The sequence below is a fragment of the Equus quagga genome, chromosome 7 (genome assembly GCF_021613505.1).
Source record: "Equus quagga isolate Etosha38 chromosome 7, UCLA_HA_Equagga_1.0, whole genome shotgun sequence".
In the NCBI taxonomy this organism is placed as follows: domain Eukaryota; kingdom Metazoa; phylum Chordata; class Mammalia; order Perissodactyla; family Equidae; genus Equus; species Equus quagga.
Window position 1 is genome coordinate 101023818 of NC_060273.1, and position 19679 is coordinate 101043496.

At 35.5% G+C, this 19679-nt stretch overlaps 1 protein-coding gene across 9 annotated transcripts in view; it reads right to left on the reverse strand.

The window, feature by feature from the left end:
* Positions 1 to 19679, reverse strand: part of APC (APC regulator of WNT signaling pathway) — a 122600-nt gene that overhangs the window by 35617 nt on the left and 67304 nt on the right. For all 9 annotated transcript variants that reach the window (XM_046666138.1, XM_046666137.1, XM_046666136.1 and 6 more), the window contains 2 exons: positions 14762 to 14845; positions 7283 to 7387 (listed from right to left, as the gene is read on the reverse strand). In XM_046666138.1, the coding sequence (XP_046522094.1) occupies positions 7283 to 7387; positions 14762 to 14845 (189 nt within the window). The remainder of the gene's footprint in view (positions 1 to 7282; positions 7388 to 14761; positions 14846 to 19679) is intronic.

The window sequence follows — 19679 nt, forward strand, 5'->3', positions numbered from 1 at the left end:
TTTCCTTCCACTTCAATCACTGCCATCATTCTGGGTAACTTCAACATCCATGCACATGACCCATTCAAAACCTCAGCCTCTCAGTTCTCTGATATCATCTTCAATGACATTTTTCTCCTCTACTCCATTTTAGCCATTGACACCCATGGCAATGTCCTGGACCACTTCCCATTACTCCAAAACGCACCATCTCTGAATAATGCATTTAGTTATCCTGTTGTAACTCTGACAGCCCATTATTCAAGCAATCTCCTTTAACCTTCCCCAAGAATGTTTCTTTGAAATGACTGGAATATTCAGTGCATAGATCTCTCTACATACTCTAACTTGGATTTCTCGTGGTCTATCAGTTCCATAATTCTCTTGCTAGTTTTCAGTAGCTTTGCCCCATGGTTATTCTATCCCACCTATCTGGAAACACTGCAATTGTACATGAATCCAACTGTCTGTTTTCTCTACACTCTGATATGAACTGCTGAGCAGTATTTGATAAACTTAAGCATATGAGAAAATCACACAACTCTACAGGATGCTGCCCATATAAGTTTTATGGTCACCAATACATCTGTACTCTTAGTACTGCTCCCACAATCCTTGCATTTCCCTAGTCAGCTCTCTTTCCTCACAGTGACTATTTTAAGCATGGCTTGTTTTGTACAAAACTGTGGCTCTTTTCCTTCCTTTACCACAAATGATTTTACCTTCTAATTTACAGACAAATAGAAACCACCAGAAAAAACTCCCTCAACTTCTTCCTACCCAATTGACAAAATTACTTGCCTCCGTATCCATCCCCATCTTCTGCTGTTGCGTCAGAGGCACCCTTTCTCCCAACTAAGGCCCATCCCTTCATGAAGGCTCTGGATCCTTTCCCTTCCCATTTCTCTTTGTTCTTTTGGATCTTCAACCTTTTTCTTTCCTGGGTCTTTCTCATCATCATTCAAACATGCTCATGTCTATTTTAAAAAACAGAAACAATCTCCAAATTTTCTCTCAAATCTGGTACTCTGCATCAGTTAATGGCCTTTTCTCTCTTCGGCAGTTCAATGAACCCAGACTTTCCGAGTTAGCTAAAATTGCTTTCTTTTACTTTTTAACCTTCCATTTAAACCTCAACTCACTTCAATATCATATGGTAGGGAAGAAAGCCAATGAAATTGCTTTTGCCAAGATCAGCACTGAACTTTTTTATTTTTGAGGAAGACTAGCCCTGAGCTAACATCCGCTGCCAATCTTCCTCTTTTTGCTGAGGAAGATTGGCCCACGCTAACATTTGTGCCCATCTTCCTCTACTTTATATGTGGGTCACCTGCCCCTGCATGGCTTGATAAGTGGTGCGTAGGTCTGTGCCCAGGATCCAAACCAGCAAACCCCAGTGCGTGTGAACTTAACCACTACGCCACAGGGCCAGTCCCTGAAATTCTTGTTTTTTGTGAAACCCAATGGAGATTTTTCAATCCTCATGGTGAATGGTGCATACTGTTAACTGTTTCTTCTTTTTTTGAGCAATACTATTCCCTTGCTTTGGGATTTTAGCCCTGATCTTCATCTTCTAACTCTATACTCACAGAGGATGTAAAAATCTTCCATATCTTTAATTATCACATTCTTCATCCTTCATCTCAGTTCCAAACCCAAATATCTAATAGCCTAGCCAACATTTCTAATTCAATTTCTCAGACTTAATTAGTATCTTTCAACTTAACACTTTCAAAACTAGATTACTTTCCTCTGCAAACTTGCTCATCATCTACTGTTATCACTGAATTGCATCACCATCCTGCTAGCTGCCTAAGACAAAAAAAAAGTCATTCTTGACCTTTTCTTCTCCCTCAATTTTCACACCCAACACTAAAACGTATGGATTCTATTTCCTAAATATCCTCAGATACTCAGATATCTGTTGGCTAAATGACTCTCTCAAATTTATTAATTCTTCCCTAACCCCCAGGCCACCATCATTTTTCACCTAGCTTACTGCACCTAATTGACCCAGTTATTTTTGAGGAGTCAGAATAAGGTAATTTGCAACTTTCTCTAGGACCAACTTCACCTCAAAACTAGGTTATGCACTTCTAATACGTGTTCCTGTAGCACTGTGGACCTGCCCTCTCATAGCAACTACTACACTTGGTGGAAACTGCTCATCTGCTTTTCTTCTAGATTCTAAGTTTCTTGAGGATAAGGTACCATCTACCTGGCCACTACCATATCCTAGGGTTGTGAACGGACTTGCATAATGCAGATGCTCAGTTAACAGATGCTGAACACTGATAAATGAGTTTTATATTATCTTTCAGGGGAAAGGGGTCAAGGAAAAGGTTAACAGCAGAGTGAAAAATGGGCTTGGGAGTAGAGAGCTGGGGATAAGAAGAATGACTGGGGGGATCCCTCCAAATAAGTACAATTCCTTTTCACTATTAGAATTAAGCATTTCTTTATTTTCTGCTTTCCCCTTTTTCATCCTTACATATCGGTTGCCATCATAGGCACTCAAATGTTTGCTGAGGGGGCCTAGAAGGACTATGACTGACAATTATACTTAGCAGAGTTGGGATAGTCAATTTCAACTACAGCTGCTGGCTGAGAACCCCTCTTCTATCTTCCTGCTTGCTCATTTTAGAAAGAGTTCTGCTACAAAAGTAGTAGCAGTCTCCAAGTCACTGTGAAACCTGGCATAAGAGGGAAAGAAGCAAGCACTTCCCGTTTTTTGTTTTTTTTTTTCCATACAAACTGTACTTGGGAGTAATCCAACAGTAGATGAGGAGAAGTTTCTCTTTACAGAAGTATTCCAGCTAATTTTGTAACCTCTAATGAATTAATGGAGCTAGGCACCAAGTATCAATGGGTGTTAATATCACAAAAAGAGAGACAACTAGATATAATGTGTATCTTTCTGATGGAAGACCACAATGCCACCTATCAAAAAGTCTTGCCAAAAAAAAATAGAGAGAATTGAACCCAAATCTGACCAGTAGATCCAACTACCAATTTATAGGAAATCCAAAACATACAGGGACTTGTCAAATAACAACATGGACATGTTATCAGCAAAATCCAGACTACAGAAAACTCTATAAAGCAAACAACTTTGGTTCCTCAATAAATAAATAGCAAGAAAACAAAAGAGACAAAGAGGGAACCTACAGATTACAAGAGACTTCAGAGACATATTAACCAATCTCAATGCACGAAGCTTATCTGGACCTCGAGTCAAATAAATGGTGAAAAATTATGACACTTATGGAACAAACAAAAATTTGAATACTGACTGGCAATCTGATGCTATTAAGGAACTACTTTTAGTTTCTTTGCAAGTGTAATAATGGCACTACAGTTACATATTTTAAAAAAGCGTTCTTATCTTTTGGAAACACACAGTGAAATATTTATGGAAGAAATTATGATGAAGCCTAGGATCTTCTTCAGAAATAAAATAGGAGGGCAAAGTGTATGGGGTACATGTGGATGACTATATTATTCTGTCTGCCTCTGTATATGTCTGAAATTTTCCATAATAAAAAGTTTTAAAACACTAGCAGCAGAAAGGTTCTCTTACAATTTCATCTTTTCCCACTTTTAGTTGAACCTCATCATTACTTACTGGCTATCATCAGAGATTTGGTTCTAAACTTTAAATAGAAAAGCTGAGAACCAACTCATAAATGAATCATATACACAGTTATGGACTAAGCAAGCAGGGATCGAACCTATATAGTTTACTTTTAGCGTTCTCTTTCCATTTAACTTCTAGGGGAGATTAATCACAGATCAAGAAGCTATTTCTAGAAGGGATGTCAGTCCTTCCTTCCAACCAACACATATTTATTGTTATCTACTATTTATCAGGGACTGTGGGGCTTGAAAATGAACAAAACTAGGCAGAATCCTTGCCCTTCTGGAGCTTACAGTCTGGTTGGGGAAAGAGACATTAATCAAATAATCCCACAAACAAATGTAAAACTGCAAACGTGGTAGTCTACAAAGGAGAGGAACACAATAGGACAGCCTCGAACAGTGGCATTTGAACTATTCAAGCCTCCTGAGAAAGTCATGCTTTAGTTCAGACATGAACTGACCTTAACTGAGTGAAGTGGGAAGAGAAGAGCACTACATGGAACAGGCACAGACTGTGCACACGCTGCAGAAGGAGGAAGCCCAGTAAATATGAGGTACTGAAAGGCCAGTGAGGCTCAAGTGGTGAGAGCAAAGTGTGACATAAACAGACAAGTTAGGTGGGAGCCAGATTTTACAGGTCATAATAAAGGATTATTTTATTCTAAGAACCAAGGGAAGCCAATAAAGGGTTTTACAAAGGAGGCGATTTACTCATTGTAAAGATCATTCTGACAGTGGATGTAGGCAGGAAAGTGAAAGAGGGGGTACAGTGAACTTCCATATGGTGGTAGAAATAAGTGCCCAGGGTAGGAGCTTTGGTGGATCATGAGACTGTGATCCTCAGAAAGTCAAAGAGATAGATTTTCAGTTTCAATTAGCGTCAACTGGAAGAAGTGCCACTTAAACTGAGGGGAAGGAGGAGTAAAACACATACAAGTCAAGTGAAGCAGAAGAGAGTTCCAGGCAAAGGGAACATCACATGGAAGGCCTGGACATACTCTAAGACCTGAAGAAGCTGAAGTTGAGGGAGTGGTGAGAAGTGGGGGCAAACAGAGATACTGCTGGAAGAGTAGGCAACATAAAGAACCTAGATTCTAGTCCGTGGGCAGTGGGGAGCCACTTAAACGTTTACACAAAAAAGTGATATGATTCTATTTGTGTTTTGGAAGGATCACTCAAAATACGAAGAATTTACTAGAAAAGGCAAGGCTAAAGGCTAAAACAAAAGTTAGAGCTTTATATAAACAGAAATATAATTTATCATTTGCATGGATATACCATGTAGGTTCCATGAGGCCAGAATCTGTCTGTCCTCTTCAATTCTCTTGCTCCAGGGTCCAATACAGTAAATGGCACATAATATTTATTCATTTAAAAATAATTATTAACAGTTACCAATAACAACAACAATAGCTGTTACCTTTAATGAGTATCTACAATATGCCAGGGACTATGTCAAGTGCACAATGCATTTAATTCTCACAACTGTATCATCTTATTTTACTAAAGAGGAAACACTAAAGCTCAGTTTGTGACCTTGTTACTTGTCCAACGTTAGTCTCTCAGCTAGTTAGTGGGGAAGTAGGATTTAATACCAGGTCTGCTGACTCTAGAGTCATCTAACCATTTATCTATAGTTGACTGACAGATAATTTAACCAGTTACTTATTGATTAAGGTACATTCAAGTTATTTCTAATATTTACTATTATAGGTAATACAACGAGGAATCTCTTCAAACATGTCTGAGCACTCATAAAATCTTAGATGTTGTAATGATGAGCCACAGACCAAGTACATTATAAATTTAGATACAATATGACAAAATTGCTCTTCAGAAAGGTTGTTCCATTTCACACAACTAAATGCAATATATGAGAATGCCTGTTAACTTACTATTACCAATACTGAGTGTTATTGATCTTTGCCAACCCAATGGCCTCCAAAAAAATCTCATTTTGGTTGTAGTTTATATATTTTATACATCATTACTAATAAAATTGATCATCTTTCCACACGTTTACAAGTCACTTTCATTTCTCTTTTTAATTCCTGTTCATGTCTTTTGCTCGTGTTTTAACAGTATTTAAATAGCTGATTTGTAAATACTCAATGTATTTTGAATTTTAACTTTTTCCTTGTCATAAATATTTACAAATAATGTCATCTTGCTTTTTGTTTGTCCTGTCACCTTGCTACGGTTTTATGGCATACTGACGTTCTACATTTTATGTGAAATCCATTGATCCTTTCTTTTATGGTTTCCTACTCACCTAGTTATTATAAAAATTCTACTCACATTTTCTTCTAATCCTTTTATATTTTTAATGGTTTTCATTTTTGACATTAAATCTAATCTGCTTGGAATTAATTCTGATGTATGAAGTGTGATAAGGATTCAATTATTATTTTTTAAACGGACAGCCAGCTTATTGGATAAGTAAGGCTTTAAAGTGCATAATAATTGGAATATGATCCAAAGCACTAATACTGAATTTAATTCTAAGCAAATAATTTTTTTTCTGTCAAGAAGACAAAACTTTTCTTCGTTTTACGTATGTGTAGGAACACATAAACTTCCCAAATAATTCCCTAAACAACAAAAACATTCCCTAAACAGTAAAGAAATAACTTAAATGTGCTATTTAAATATAATTTCTTTTACCCTAATTGACCATCTATAACTTGAGTTTTCCTCAGTACAATGCTAACTAGTAATACCAAAACGAAGCATCTGTTTTAACTCAGTATGATAAATTTAAATAAAGTATGAGACATTTTAAGCTTTAAATTTTAATGAACTAATAGAAGCATGCTCTTTCTTATAAATAATATCATCAGAAGTAACCTACAGACAGTAAAGAAATATTTTATATCAACAGAAGGAAAATTACCTTAAAACTAACTTAGTGAAATTCTTTTTTAAAAAATCATTACTTCATAACATAAAAATATTCATTGAAAAAATGTGAAGAATACAGAACATCCCAAAGAAAAATTCTGTCATATTAGGACTCATTCCATTAAAACTAACAGAAAACTGATGGCAGCATAATAATAGTTCTACATTAAAAAAAAAAATCAAGTTGACTTCCAAAATTTTGCTAAAAATGATATGATAATAGTTAAACATAATGAGGCTATGTCTCTTTATTTTCTATGGGCATTAGAATCATCCTTTTCCATGATAAGATTTGGATTTTTAGATTTATGTAATCTTGAAGTACAACAGAAAACAAGAACAATAACGAAGTCCTTATAATCATTTTTAAAAACATAAAAATGTCTTTGCAAAGAATGCCTTCGAGAAAGAGCAAACCTATTCCATGCAAGCAATAATAACTAGGTCAAATCACATATATAACCAAAATGCAGCTTAGCATTTATTTTTCAAAAAAATTCTACTCACACTAATCATTTTAAACTAAAACAAGAAACACACAATTTAGAGCTATAAAATATACTTAGAAACTCTGAAAGCATTATTGTTAGATGTAATAAAGAAAATGATAGCATTTTGGTACCAAATTCTTCTGGATATATCCATTCAGGACCAAGGAAATAGATTATATTTATAGATCATTTGGTGAACCATCTCATTCTATATTTATTTTTAAATATTTAAATAGCTAATTTAAAAAAAAACAATAAAATAATTTATTTACCTGACCACTACCAGAAGTTGCCATGTTGATTTCTGCCGCTCCTTGACCTTCATTCTGCCGCTCAGCTTCATGTGAGCCGGCTTCATGCTTGCTCTGAGATGACCTCTGTTAATATGGAGTTAACATCATTACATACAAAAACAGTGTATGTTTTCTTAGCCCACAGGTTTTTCCCTTTCTTGTTTTAAAGCTCTGAATGCATCAATTATACAGGTTTACAAAGGCACAGAAGAGTACTTCATACTCATAACCTCCAGCATGGTTGGCAGTCGACTATTTCGGTAAGAGGAAAGTGAAGCATCCCGTGAGCATCAGAGCTGCATAAGACAAAGGATTTTCTGAGACTCACAGAACAACCATCCTCCACCAGCTGTGCTCACATCACTATCAGGAATATAACCCAACGAGAACAAATAACTGTCTTTTCTGCAAGGTCACACAGTTCTGGCATTTAATGGAGCTGCAAATATAATAGTTAAACTATTACAAATACCTTCTGTGTAAGTATATTTATACACAGAATATATATACATCTTCTGCCAATAAAATTCATATGAAACCAATAGATAAGCTCTTAGATTCTGACACGAATAAAACCAAAAACCTTTTCTAATGTAACCACCATCTGTTATACGAAATGAAAATGACAGATTGTATCCAGCAAAAGCAGTCATTTCAAGACAGATTATATCCAGTACAAAGCAGTCTCTTTGTAAAAATACCACTGTAGAATCAACAAAATAAAATAATTTTCCATTATCTTTTATAGAAACAATTAAAAACATGACTGCTCTAGGAAAATGATATTCTAAAACATATATTTTTAAAAATTTGGCATAATAGTGGATAATTATCTTCCCAAATGGCTTCCACTGAAACCTCTTTAAATATCAAGCTTTCCTAGAGCATTTAAAATGTGACTTAAAAATTAATTTACATGCAGCATTTCCATCAATAAACTTGTATAAGTTATATGTAGGCAAAACTGGGGTAGCCTCAATAATTCAGAAATAGAGAAAAAAATAGTACCGTCTGAAAATCACACTATAAAATTCAACAAAATCAACAAAAGCAGAGACATACAAAATCAATTTAGAGACAAAATGAATCAAAGATCATTAAAACCACAAAGATTTGACATTAACATTATTGAAGATGTCAACATAAAAGTAATTACTAAGCATCTGCTATGTTAGTTCCTTGTACTAGGTGCTGGGGAATACAGTGCTAGCAAACTCAGACATTGTTCTATGCTTTCTTGGAGCTTACCATCTAGTCAGGGATACTATCAAATAATGAGAAATAACAATAAAGTTAAAACTTTGACAAGGGCTCTGAAAGAAGGGTACAAGGTGCTATAAAAATACATAACAGAGGGATGTCATATGATCTGGCAGTTTGGGGAGGGCTCTCTTACAAGTGCTGTTTGAACTGAGATCTGAAGAATAAATAGGAGTTCTAGGAAAAGGGAAAAGGGTAGAGGAAGAAGGTTTTATGTAAACAGAAGATCATATGCAAAGGACCTGGGGTGGAAGGGAGCAGGACTTGTTCCAGTATATCAAAGAATCATGGCATGGAGAGTAGAACAAAAAGATGGTAAAAAAAATCTTACTGATTTTGTTGAATTTTAGTGTGATTCTCAGATGGCACTCTTGCCCCTATATAACTAATACTTAGTATGTTAATGGGAAAAGTTGCATGTAAATTGATTTTTTAAAGTCAAATTTTAAATAGTCTAAGTAGGTAGGAAAGATAGAGGAGAACGGTTTGGAGGCTAATGTATTAATCTAAGTGTGAGATGATGGTACTTTGCACTAAGGAAGCAGTAATGAAGATAAAAGAAGTGGAGACAGAGGTAAATCTGAAGGACTTGATGATAGACTGGATATGGTGAGTAGAGAAAGATCTGGTGTCAAGAATTACTCTCATGTTCCTTAGCTCACACAATTGAATAATGGTGGTGTCATTCACAGAGACAGGTAATACTAAAGGAGGACAAGGGTTTTTTAGAGGAGAAGGTATAATAAGGAGGGCTTAGGAGGAGATCATTAATTATGTTTTGGATATATTGGATTTAAAGTGCCTTTCAGTCTAAGTGGAGATGCAGAGTAGGCATGCAGATTTAGGAGTCTGGAGCTCAGGGCTAGAAAAACAAATTTGAGAGCCAATAGTATATAGATGGTATGTGAACCCCTAAGCATATGAGATGGTCTTAGAGAGACACATTACAGAGAAAAGAGAAATAAGCCTTAAGGAATGCCTACAATTAATGTCCAGATAAACGAACGTGAACCTATAAAGTCCAAAGAGGTGGGAAGAAACCAAAAAAGTATTGTCATAGATGCCAAGAGAAGACTATTTCAGGCAACAAGAAATGTTGAATGATGTGGAAAATGTGCAGATGAAGACTGAAAATGTCAATTTAATTAAGAACATGAAAGTCACTGAGGATCCATTTCAGTGAGACTGTGGCAGTACATTTAGATAGGCATGTGTTAAGAGTGAATGGTGGGGAGGAAATGCAGACTTGGAGTCTAGAAGCACTTTGGAGTGGGGATTGGGAAAAGACAGTGAGGGAGGGAAGGGGACAGATAAAGAAAGATAGCTGCAGAGAGAGGTGGGATTGAGGAAGGTTCACATTATATTTTTAAAGATAAGACTTAAGTGTGTTTAAACGCTAATGGAAAAGTGCCACAGAAGAGGAAGAAGATAACTATGTGAGAAAAAAAAGACAAGAGTAAAATGTTCCTGAGAAGGGAGGAAGTGAAAATCCACAGCACAGGAAGAAAGGTAGAATGCTTCCTGGTAGGGAGGAGAGGTAGCTCCTATGATAACTACCATTTTCTCCATGAAGAAAGAGGTGGCATTATTAGAGTGAGGGAGGTAAGCAAAGGGTTGAAATATTTCTTTCCAATAGAGGCAGTATGGGGGGATCCAGAGAAACACAGTAGGCTTGCAGGACAGACAGACCCATCGGATGATGGTGATGGTGAAGACTATGATAAAGTTAAAAGAAAAATCTAATGTTTACTAAGCACTAATCACTTGGCATCTACTGATTTATTTAATCCTCATACCAACTCTATGAGGTAGGTACCATTATTATGCCCATTTTACAGATGAAGAAACTGAGGCACAGAGTAGGTATGTATCTGGCCTATGTCACATAACTAGTAAATGGCAGAGCCAGAGCTGGGATCACAACCCAGGTAGTCTGACTCCAGAGCCCAAACTAATATTTAACACTTACTGTCTTTATTTTCTTTCCTCGTTCCTTTTCCCGTTTACTTCCCCTTATTCTTTCCTTGATCCTAGGCTACAGGCCTGCCTGTACTCTTTGATCACTGTGCAAAACTACTGCTAACATTGAAGGCAAAGAGGCTGTCACTGATTGCTATGAAAGAATAATCCTAGCTAGTTTCCTCATTTCCATCATTGCTGGACAACTTCCCCAAAATTTTCTACCCTAGAACTGAAAAAATTAACATAAAGCAATTTGTTGAGGTATCTGCATACCACAAAATTCACCCATTCACTTAAAGTGTACAATTCAATCATTTTTAGTACATTTACCGAGCATCACCATAACCCAGTTTCAGAACATTTTCATCATTCTAATAAGATCCTTTGAGCATATTTACAGTTAATCCTCATTCCTATCCACAGCCTCAGGCAACTACTAATCTACTTTCTCTCTCTAAATTTGCCTTTTCTGGACATTTCTTATAAATGGAATATGTAGACTTACATGTCTGGCTTCTTTTGCTTAGCATAATGTTTTTGAGGTTCATCCATGTTACAGTATGTATGATCAATTTGTTCCTTTTTATTGCTGAACAGTATTTCATTGTAAGGATATACTACATTTTGTTTATTCATTCACCAGTTAATATACATTTAGATTGTTTCTACTTTTGGGCTATTATGAATAATACTGCTATAAATATTCAAGTTAAAGTCTTTGTGTGGACATGTTTTCATTTCTCTTGGATTGATACCTAGAAGTGGAATTGCTGGGTCACATGGTAACTCTATGTTTAATATTTTGAGGAACTGCCAAACTGTTTTCCAAGTGGCTGTACCATTTTACATTCCCACCAGCAAGAAATGACAACATCTATTTATCCACACCCTTGCCAATGCTTATTACCGTCTTTATGATTACAGCCATCCTATTGGGGGTGAAGTGGTAAATCACTGTGCTTTTGATTTGCATTTCCCTAATAACTAAAGGTGTTGAGCATATTTTCATGTGCTTATTAGCCATTCCTATTTCTTTTCTGGTGAAATGTCTATTCAAATCTTTTGCCCATTTTTAAATTGAGTTATCTCATTTGGGAGGGGCGTTGTCTCCATATTAATGAGCTGTAAAAGTACTGTGCACAGGATTTTAGAGATTTTAAAACCATTCTGCAACTTTCCTCACAGTTCTCATTGCTTTGATCCCCCCAAATGTATTTGCTTGTCAATAAATAGCCTGTCTGAAAGGATACACAAGAAAATGGTAGCACTGGTTGCCTCACTTCTCCTTTTGTAACTTTTGAGATTTGAATCATTTACAATAATTATATCATTTGAATTATCTCCAGCGTCTAGACTCTAAACCAGAGTTGTTAGCAAGGAGGACAAAGTGCTATGAGCAATATGCTTCACGGTGGAGAAATTATTCGGCAGAAATCTTTCCTTTTCTTCTCTATGCTCCATAGGAACTAATTTATGAGTGTCCAATCCCCGATTTTCTCCATTTTCTAGCTTCTCCCTCTGATCTATATTAGAAGAATGACAATACGGAATAAAGAGACTTTAAATAGTAAAATTTTTAAAAAAAGGTTTTGGTTCTTTCGTAAATGTGACATGGGGGCTGGTCCCGTGGCCGAGTGGTTAAGTTCGCATGCTCCACTTCAGTGTCCCAGGATTTCACTGGTTCGGATCCTGGGTGCGTACATGGTACCACCGGTCAGACCATGCTGAGGTGGCATCCCACATAGCACAACCAGGAGGACCTACAACTAGAATATACAACTATGTACTGGGGGGCTTTGGGGAGAAGAAGAAGAAAAAAAAGATTGGCAAGAGATGTTAGCTCAGGTGCCAATCTTAAAAAAAAAAAAGCGACACGGCAACTTCCTTCAGTTTACATTCACTGAATTATCTGACTAAATGTAACCATTTTAGGCATGACTGAAAAAAACCATTTCATAACAAAAAGAGGCAAGAAGAGAGTGGATCACAATGGTAGACAGTTGACTCCAAATCCAATGATATGGATAAAAAGTTCTGAATAAAAAAAACAAGCCCCCAACCTGCAATAAACTTATAACCATGCTGGAAAATGAGGACTGCTATTAACAAATGACAATTTTTAAGGAATTTCCAGAAGCCAGAAAGTTGGTAAAATTTGGAAATACAGGCAGGGGAGTCTTTCATCTCTTTCTCTTGTACTATATTCCCTATGTCCTGGATCTCAAATCTTCATTCTACTGATTTCATCTTCTTAGACTCATTTCTCCTGAAATCTTCTCAATGGTTCCAATATGGACTGGCCACTTTATCATTTGTCTCAGAGTCTCCCTTCTCATCTTCATTCTCGGGAGTCTTTCTCTTGTACTATATTCCCTACATCCTGGATCCGAGATCTTCAGTTTGTTTAAGTCTATCCTCTAAAAGCTGCCAGAAAATGGTACATGAGAAATACATATTTTAGAGATTTTGCCTATCTGAAAATATATTCTACTCCCAAATTTAATAGGCAGTTTGACTAGAGGTAAGTTTATAGGCTGGTGTCGTAAAATAAAAAATACACCTGTTCTTTGTCCCTTTGTTCCTGGCACAGGACTTCAAAAACTCTTGGAATTTCTTGAGTTTGTTATGCAAATGAGGTGACTCAAGGAGGGCCCCTAGATAGTTTCAGGATGGATGCTGGTCACTAGAATGACCAACCACGTGACTAGAGGGTTGGAACTTTGGGCCAGGCTGACCTCCAGGGAGGGGGCTGGAAATTGAGTTCAATCACATAGCCACTTATTTAATCTAACATGCCTACATAATGAAACCCCAATAAAAACTTAGAACACCAAAGCTTAGTGGAGCTTTCCGGTTGGTGAACACACTGATGTGCTGGAAGAGTGATGTGTCCAGATCCCATGAGAACAGAGCATGGAAGCTCTGCATCCTCCACTGCTCACTTTGCCCAGATCTTGCCCTATATGTCTGCTCGTTTGGCCATTTCTGATCTGCATCCTTTATAATAAAACTTTAAGTGTAGTAGTACTTCCAGTGAGTTCTGAATCATTCTAGCGAATTATCGAACATAAGGGGGTTGTGGGAAGCCCCAAATTTGTAGCCAGCTGGGGAGAAGTATGGATGGCTTGGCATCTGAAGTGCAGGCGGTCTCATGAAAGAATTTGACCTTAACCTATAGGGTATACGCTAACTCTAGGTAGTTAGTGTCAGAATTGAATTGTACTGTCATATACCCACTTGGGGTGGAATTTATAAAAAGCTGGGCAGAGTGCAGGGGGCTTGGGGACACCCAAAATTTGCAGCTGGCATCTGAAGTGAGGGCAGTTTTGTGAATGACTTTATGCTTAAATGTAGGGTCCACACTAACTGGGTAATTAGTGTCAGGATTGAATTGAATTGAAGGACACCCTTAGTTGTCAGAAAATTGGTGTTGGAACACAGCTGGAAATAATTTTCTTTCAGAAATTTTAAGAAATTGCTACTCTACTTCCCAGATTCCACTGTTGCTGTTTATATATGTAAAGACATTTGTATTCCTGTTTCTTTGTGTCAAATTTGTTTTCCTCTCCTTCTCTAGAAGGTGTTAGAACTTTCTCTTTATCCCCAGCCCAAAGACCCTTTATTTTACCTTTCTAGAATAAATATCTCATCTTTTGCTGGGATTGGAAAGGAGCAGTCACCCAGCTACACAGAGTTGAAGGGAGGTTTTGGAGGCCCCACCTGCTTCTTTATAAATTTTCCATCATCCTCTTGCTTTTAGTCCCCTTTTTTATCCTCACATCCAGAGGTACCTAGTGAAACCAACTCTGTAACCTTTTAGGACTCCACAGTATAAGACAGGTTGTTTCACGTCTTCCTAATATTGCCTTAGGGTCAACTCTCCACCATATGCTAGACTAATGCATTTGTTTAGCTACTTTCCAACTCCCCCAATTTTACTGGTGTCACCTCCCCTGGTCTTTGTGTCTTTTTCATCTTATCCTTTTACTGTTATTTTAATAGGGTTTGTGGAGTAAGCATAGATAAATGTGTATGATTAATTTTTACTATGAATTACATATAAGGAAATAGCTTAATTTTGTTGGGGTTAGTGCCATCAAGTTCATTCCAACTTATATAAAGTTTCTCAATGCTCTAGAAGAACATCTATTTTCCAATGATGCCACATACATATTTTCTTTTCTTAGAATAACTACCTATATTTATACCTTCAAACAATAAAGACAATTTACTAACCTCTGCTTCTGTTGCTTGGGACTGCAAAAGCTGTCGTATACGAAGTATGTCCTTCTCTATTTGTTGAATTCTGGTTACTCTTCGCTAAAATAAAATAAGTGGCCAAATTAGACCTATTTTTATTAAAAATGTTAGTGTAAACAATCATACTATGGCTACCATTTAACAGCTCAGGATTATGCTGAACATTGTTATATAAGAAGTTAGGCATGTACATATATATTCACACACTGATGACATACTGGAGTCAGTTCAATTTTTTTAACACACAACTTCATACAATAGATCTCTAAATCTGTTTAGGAAAATTAAACAAATATAAGCCATACATCAAATTGCATGATGCATGTAGTGTAAAAATTGGTATTTAAAAGTTATTCTCAAAAAATATCTCAAGAGAAAATTGCACCTGAATTTCATCTTTTAGATTAATCCAGATGTCAATATAATGTAAGGAATTTATACAAAGCATGGTCTTCCCATAATGGGAAAGAGCATCTGATTTGTTCTAGTAAACATCAGAGTTTAAACAGTAGGACTAACCTTCCCCAAAGTTATTTCTCTTACAAGTCAGTAGTGCCTTCCAGATTTAGCTTTCCCAAATGCCTACTGCAGTTAAATGTTGTTTATTCCCAACATTAGGATCACAGTGATAGGGGAGCTTTGGCTTTCTTACTATCCTGAGACCATCAAGTGAACCCAAAGCAGTAACTACAGATCAAACAACACAGAACTGAAATAATGTGGGAAAAGTGTTTTTAGAAAAAGCTTGATTTTGCTTTAATTTTTATGAGTACTAGTGGAAGTGGGAAAAACAAATCACATATATATAAAAACCTTGCAAACTGAAATTATTTTTGATTAGCTTTATGACAGATCAAATACATAGGTTTTAAAAACAAGTACTGCCAGTGTTGTATCATTTTCTGCAATAATTCCATAGTTGACATCCTAATACTGATGTATCAAAAACTGTATGAAACTAAATGGAGTCGTTTCCAAACTTTCTAATTTTTTTATTGAGGTCATACTGGTTTATAACATTGTGTAAATTTCAGGTGTACATCATATTTTGGCTTCTATACAGACTGCATTGTGTTCATCACCAAAAGTCTAGTTTCAATCTGTCACCTCCAAACTTTATTTGATTGTGCACCCCATCAATAAAAGATTTCTGGGCATGTATACCCCAACAGATAAATAATAAAAGTACTGTAACAAATAGCTTTAAGTATATATAGTTATAAAACTTACATACAAAACTTACCCTTTGATTCTAGTTTTCCTTAAATACAATGTCATCATGATTTTCTTATTACCATAGTAAATATGCTTATTGCTCCTATTATCCAAACCCATGATAAACAAACGAAAAGCTCAGAGAAACTGTGTTCACACACACACACACACACACACACACACAGAATCCTTCTTTCCTTCTTCCCTCTCTTCTTTCTTTCCTTCCTTTCTAACACTAAATTATGTTGATTCTCTATCTTAAGGTAATGAACTTAAGGTAAATAATACTCTCTAATTTAACAAATCTTACCATGTCCAATTTACATCATGAAAACATACTGAAGGAGAAACGCCTATACTTTGTTAGCCTTCTAAAGGCACAGCAAAGATGAGTGATCACTTCCACATCAGATGGTAAATACTTGCTGGCTTTACAGAAACAACAAAACTACACACAATTACTGGCTTTGTAATATTTGATTGTTTTCCCCTTTTCCTATATAACTAGCTCCCCTCCACCAATAAAGTCCTAAATAAAATTTTAATATTTAGAGGACAAAAATAGGAAATTATACTTAAAATTCCTCTCCATGACACTATATTTCTGGATTGCCAATAAGTCACTAAATCCTGAAGTCAAGTCTATGTCCTGATGTCCACTGAGGTGGATGATTTCTGACATGACAACCCTTGTGCTTCTGTTTCTCAACATGAAAAAGGAAGAAGCCAGTAGTATTTCTTTTCTTTTTTTATACGACAATCTTGAATATTTATGAAATTATGTTTAATAACGAATGCTTAATTGTTCAGGAGTATGAAGTTTTTTATGACTTTTGAAAGACTGATTTTAAAAAATTATAGGGGGCCAGCCCAGTGGTGTAGTGGTTAAATTTGCATGCTCTGCTTCAGTGGCCCTGGGTTCACAAGTTCAGATCCCAGGCATGAAACTAGCACCGCTTGTCAAGCCACTCTGCGGTGGCGTCCCACATAAAGTAGAGGAAGATTGGTACAGATGTTAGCTCAGGGCCAATCTTCCTCACCAAAAAAAAATAAATAAAAATAAAAATAGTAATACAGTTCAATACAGATTCAGGATAACACTCAACAGATGAGGAATAGAAGGTAAATTCCTTAACTTGATAAAGGGTATCTGTCAAAACCTTGAGTAAACAGTATTTAATGGTAAAATTTTAGAAGGATTCCCTTTAAAGTCAAGACAAGACAAAGATTAGTTATCAGTGCATCTTATTCAAAGGTGTATCAGAGTTCTTACACAAAGAGGAAAAAAGAACTGGAAAAGATATACAAAACTGTCATTATCTGCAAACAATATGACAGTTTATATGGAAAATTCAAGAAAATCTTAAACTACTGAGACAATCTAATAAAAGAGTTCAGGAAGATTACTGGACACATTACTTAAATGTAATTTAGTAATGTAATTAAAGACAATTTCATTCACAATAGCAACAAAAACTGTAAGATATCTAGGAATAAATCCAAAAAATAAACGAGGTGTGTAAGAACTTTATGGAGAACATTACAAAACTTTATTGAAGGATATAAAATAAGACCTAAATGAATGGAGAGATATAAAATTAACAATACTTAATATTTACTGAGTGTTTACTATGTGCCAGATTCTAAGTGCTTTTACATGTATTAACTCATTTAATCCTCACATTTTACAGTTTATCATTATCTGTATTTTACCAATGAGAAGAACTGAGGCAGAGAGTCTAAGATCACAGCGCTGGTAAGTGGCAGGTCTGGGATGAGAACCCAGGACATCTGGCTCCAGAGTCTATCCCTTCAACCAAGAAGGCTCAATACTATAAAGATAGAAATTCTCCTCAAATTAATTTATAAATTCAATGTAATTCTAATAAAAAACGCATATGGCTTTTCTTTGAACTAGACAAGCTGATATTAAATTTCAAATGGAAGAGTAATGAGACAGACTATAACTACATTTTTACAAACAAAAAATAAGTGGAAGGACTAACCCTACCAGGTGCCAAGATTTATAAAACTAGAGCGAATAAAATAAATATGGTATCAGTGCAGGCATAGAGAAACTAAAACAGACTAATGGAATACAATCCAGAAATAGCCAGCAAATATAAACTTCACACATCCTGGAGATGGCATTACTAATCACTAGGGAAATGGAATATCCAATAAATGATAATGAGATATTTAATATTAACATAAATAGGCATGTATATATAATTATATTATATAGTATAATATATTAATATTAATACTGATTAATATAATTTATTTTCTAACATTTATATATAATTACATATTTAAATTAATATTAAATATCAATAATTAAATTACATAGTATATCAATATTAAATGTTTACATACATATAAAAACCATATATATGTGTGTATATATGTAAAATTAGATCCCTACCTCATAAACATACATAATAGCAAATTACAGATGAATTAAAGACCCAATTATAAAAATAAAACATTAAAGTTATTAGAAATAATAGGATAAAAATAAAACATTAAAACTACTAGAAATAATAGGAGGGTACCTTTATGTCTTCAGGATAGGAAAAGTCGTTGTAAAAAGGTCACAGAAAGTAAAATATGGCAATATAATTAATTTAGCTTTTTAACAAAAACTCATTTTTGTTATCTTGAAGCTGAAATAGGTAAAGGACTTGGCAGGGAAGAGCTGTGATGTATATTATCCATAACAGATTGGTACCAACAGGGTATTAAAATATCTCTCAAATATTTAAGAATAAGACATTTAACATAATAGAAAACAGGCAAAGATAGGAACAAATAACAGAAAGGAAATCCAAAAGTCTAATAAATATATGAAAAGATATTCAACTTCAGTAGATTTCAAGGAAGTATAAACTAAATGACAAGATAATGTTTCATTGTCCACTGATTATCAATTATAAAGTCTGACTCACAAGTGCAGGAGAAGACATGTACGCTATCAATCCCCACTCCCTGGAAGTAAGCTCCATAACAACTTATCCAACCTTTGCTTACACGACTACAGGAGAGTAGGGACCACCAGACTAGCCCAAATATGTGTTGGAGTAGAAAAGCTACTAATTTTTGTAATGTATCTTAATTCCAGCCACATTACTCAATCTCTATTTGTTTAAATATTTTTTGGTTCATTCTCTAGGGCTTTTCTAGGCAAACAACCATATCATTTACAAGTGACAATTATCTGGTCTCTTCCTTTCTAGTTGGAATATAGTGCAGTATTTACACTACTTATTTTATTTTTCTAATTGCATTAGTGGAGCATCCAAACAAGGTTAAATAATACTGGTGACAGCAAGCACCCTAATCATATTAATGATTGCAATGGTAATAATCTCATTATTTCTCTATTTTCTTAAATTAATATAAAGTTTGCCTCTTGTTTCTGAAAAATACTTATTTTTTTAAAAAACTTTCACTCTATTCTCTTTTGGAATTCTTATCCATCCTTACTTCTTGCAAATGAGATCCCACATTTTTTCTCATGGCCTCAAGTCCTCCTGGGATCCACTTCCACGTCCAATAGCTGGTCATTCTTGTTTTCTATGTTAAGCCACTCAAGCAGAGAGTTACAAAGGAAAGGAGTGCTCTGGCCAATGTATTTCCACTATTTCCATTACCTTATTATTTTTAACAGCTGCATACT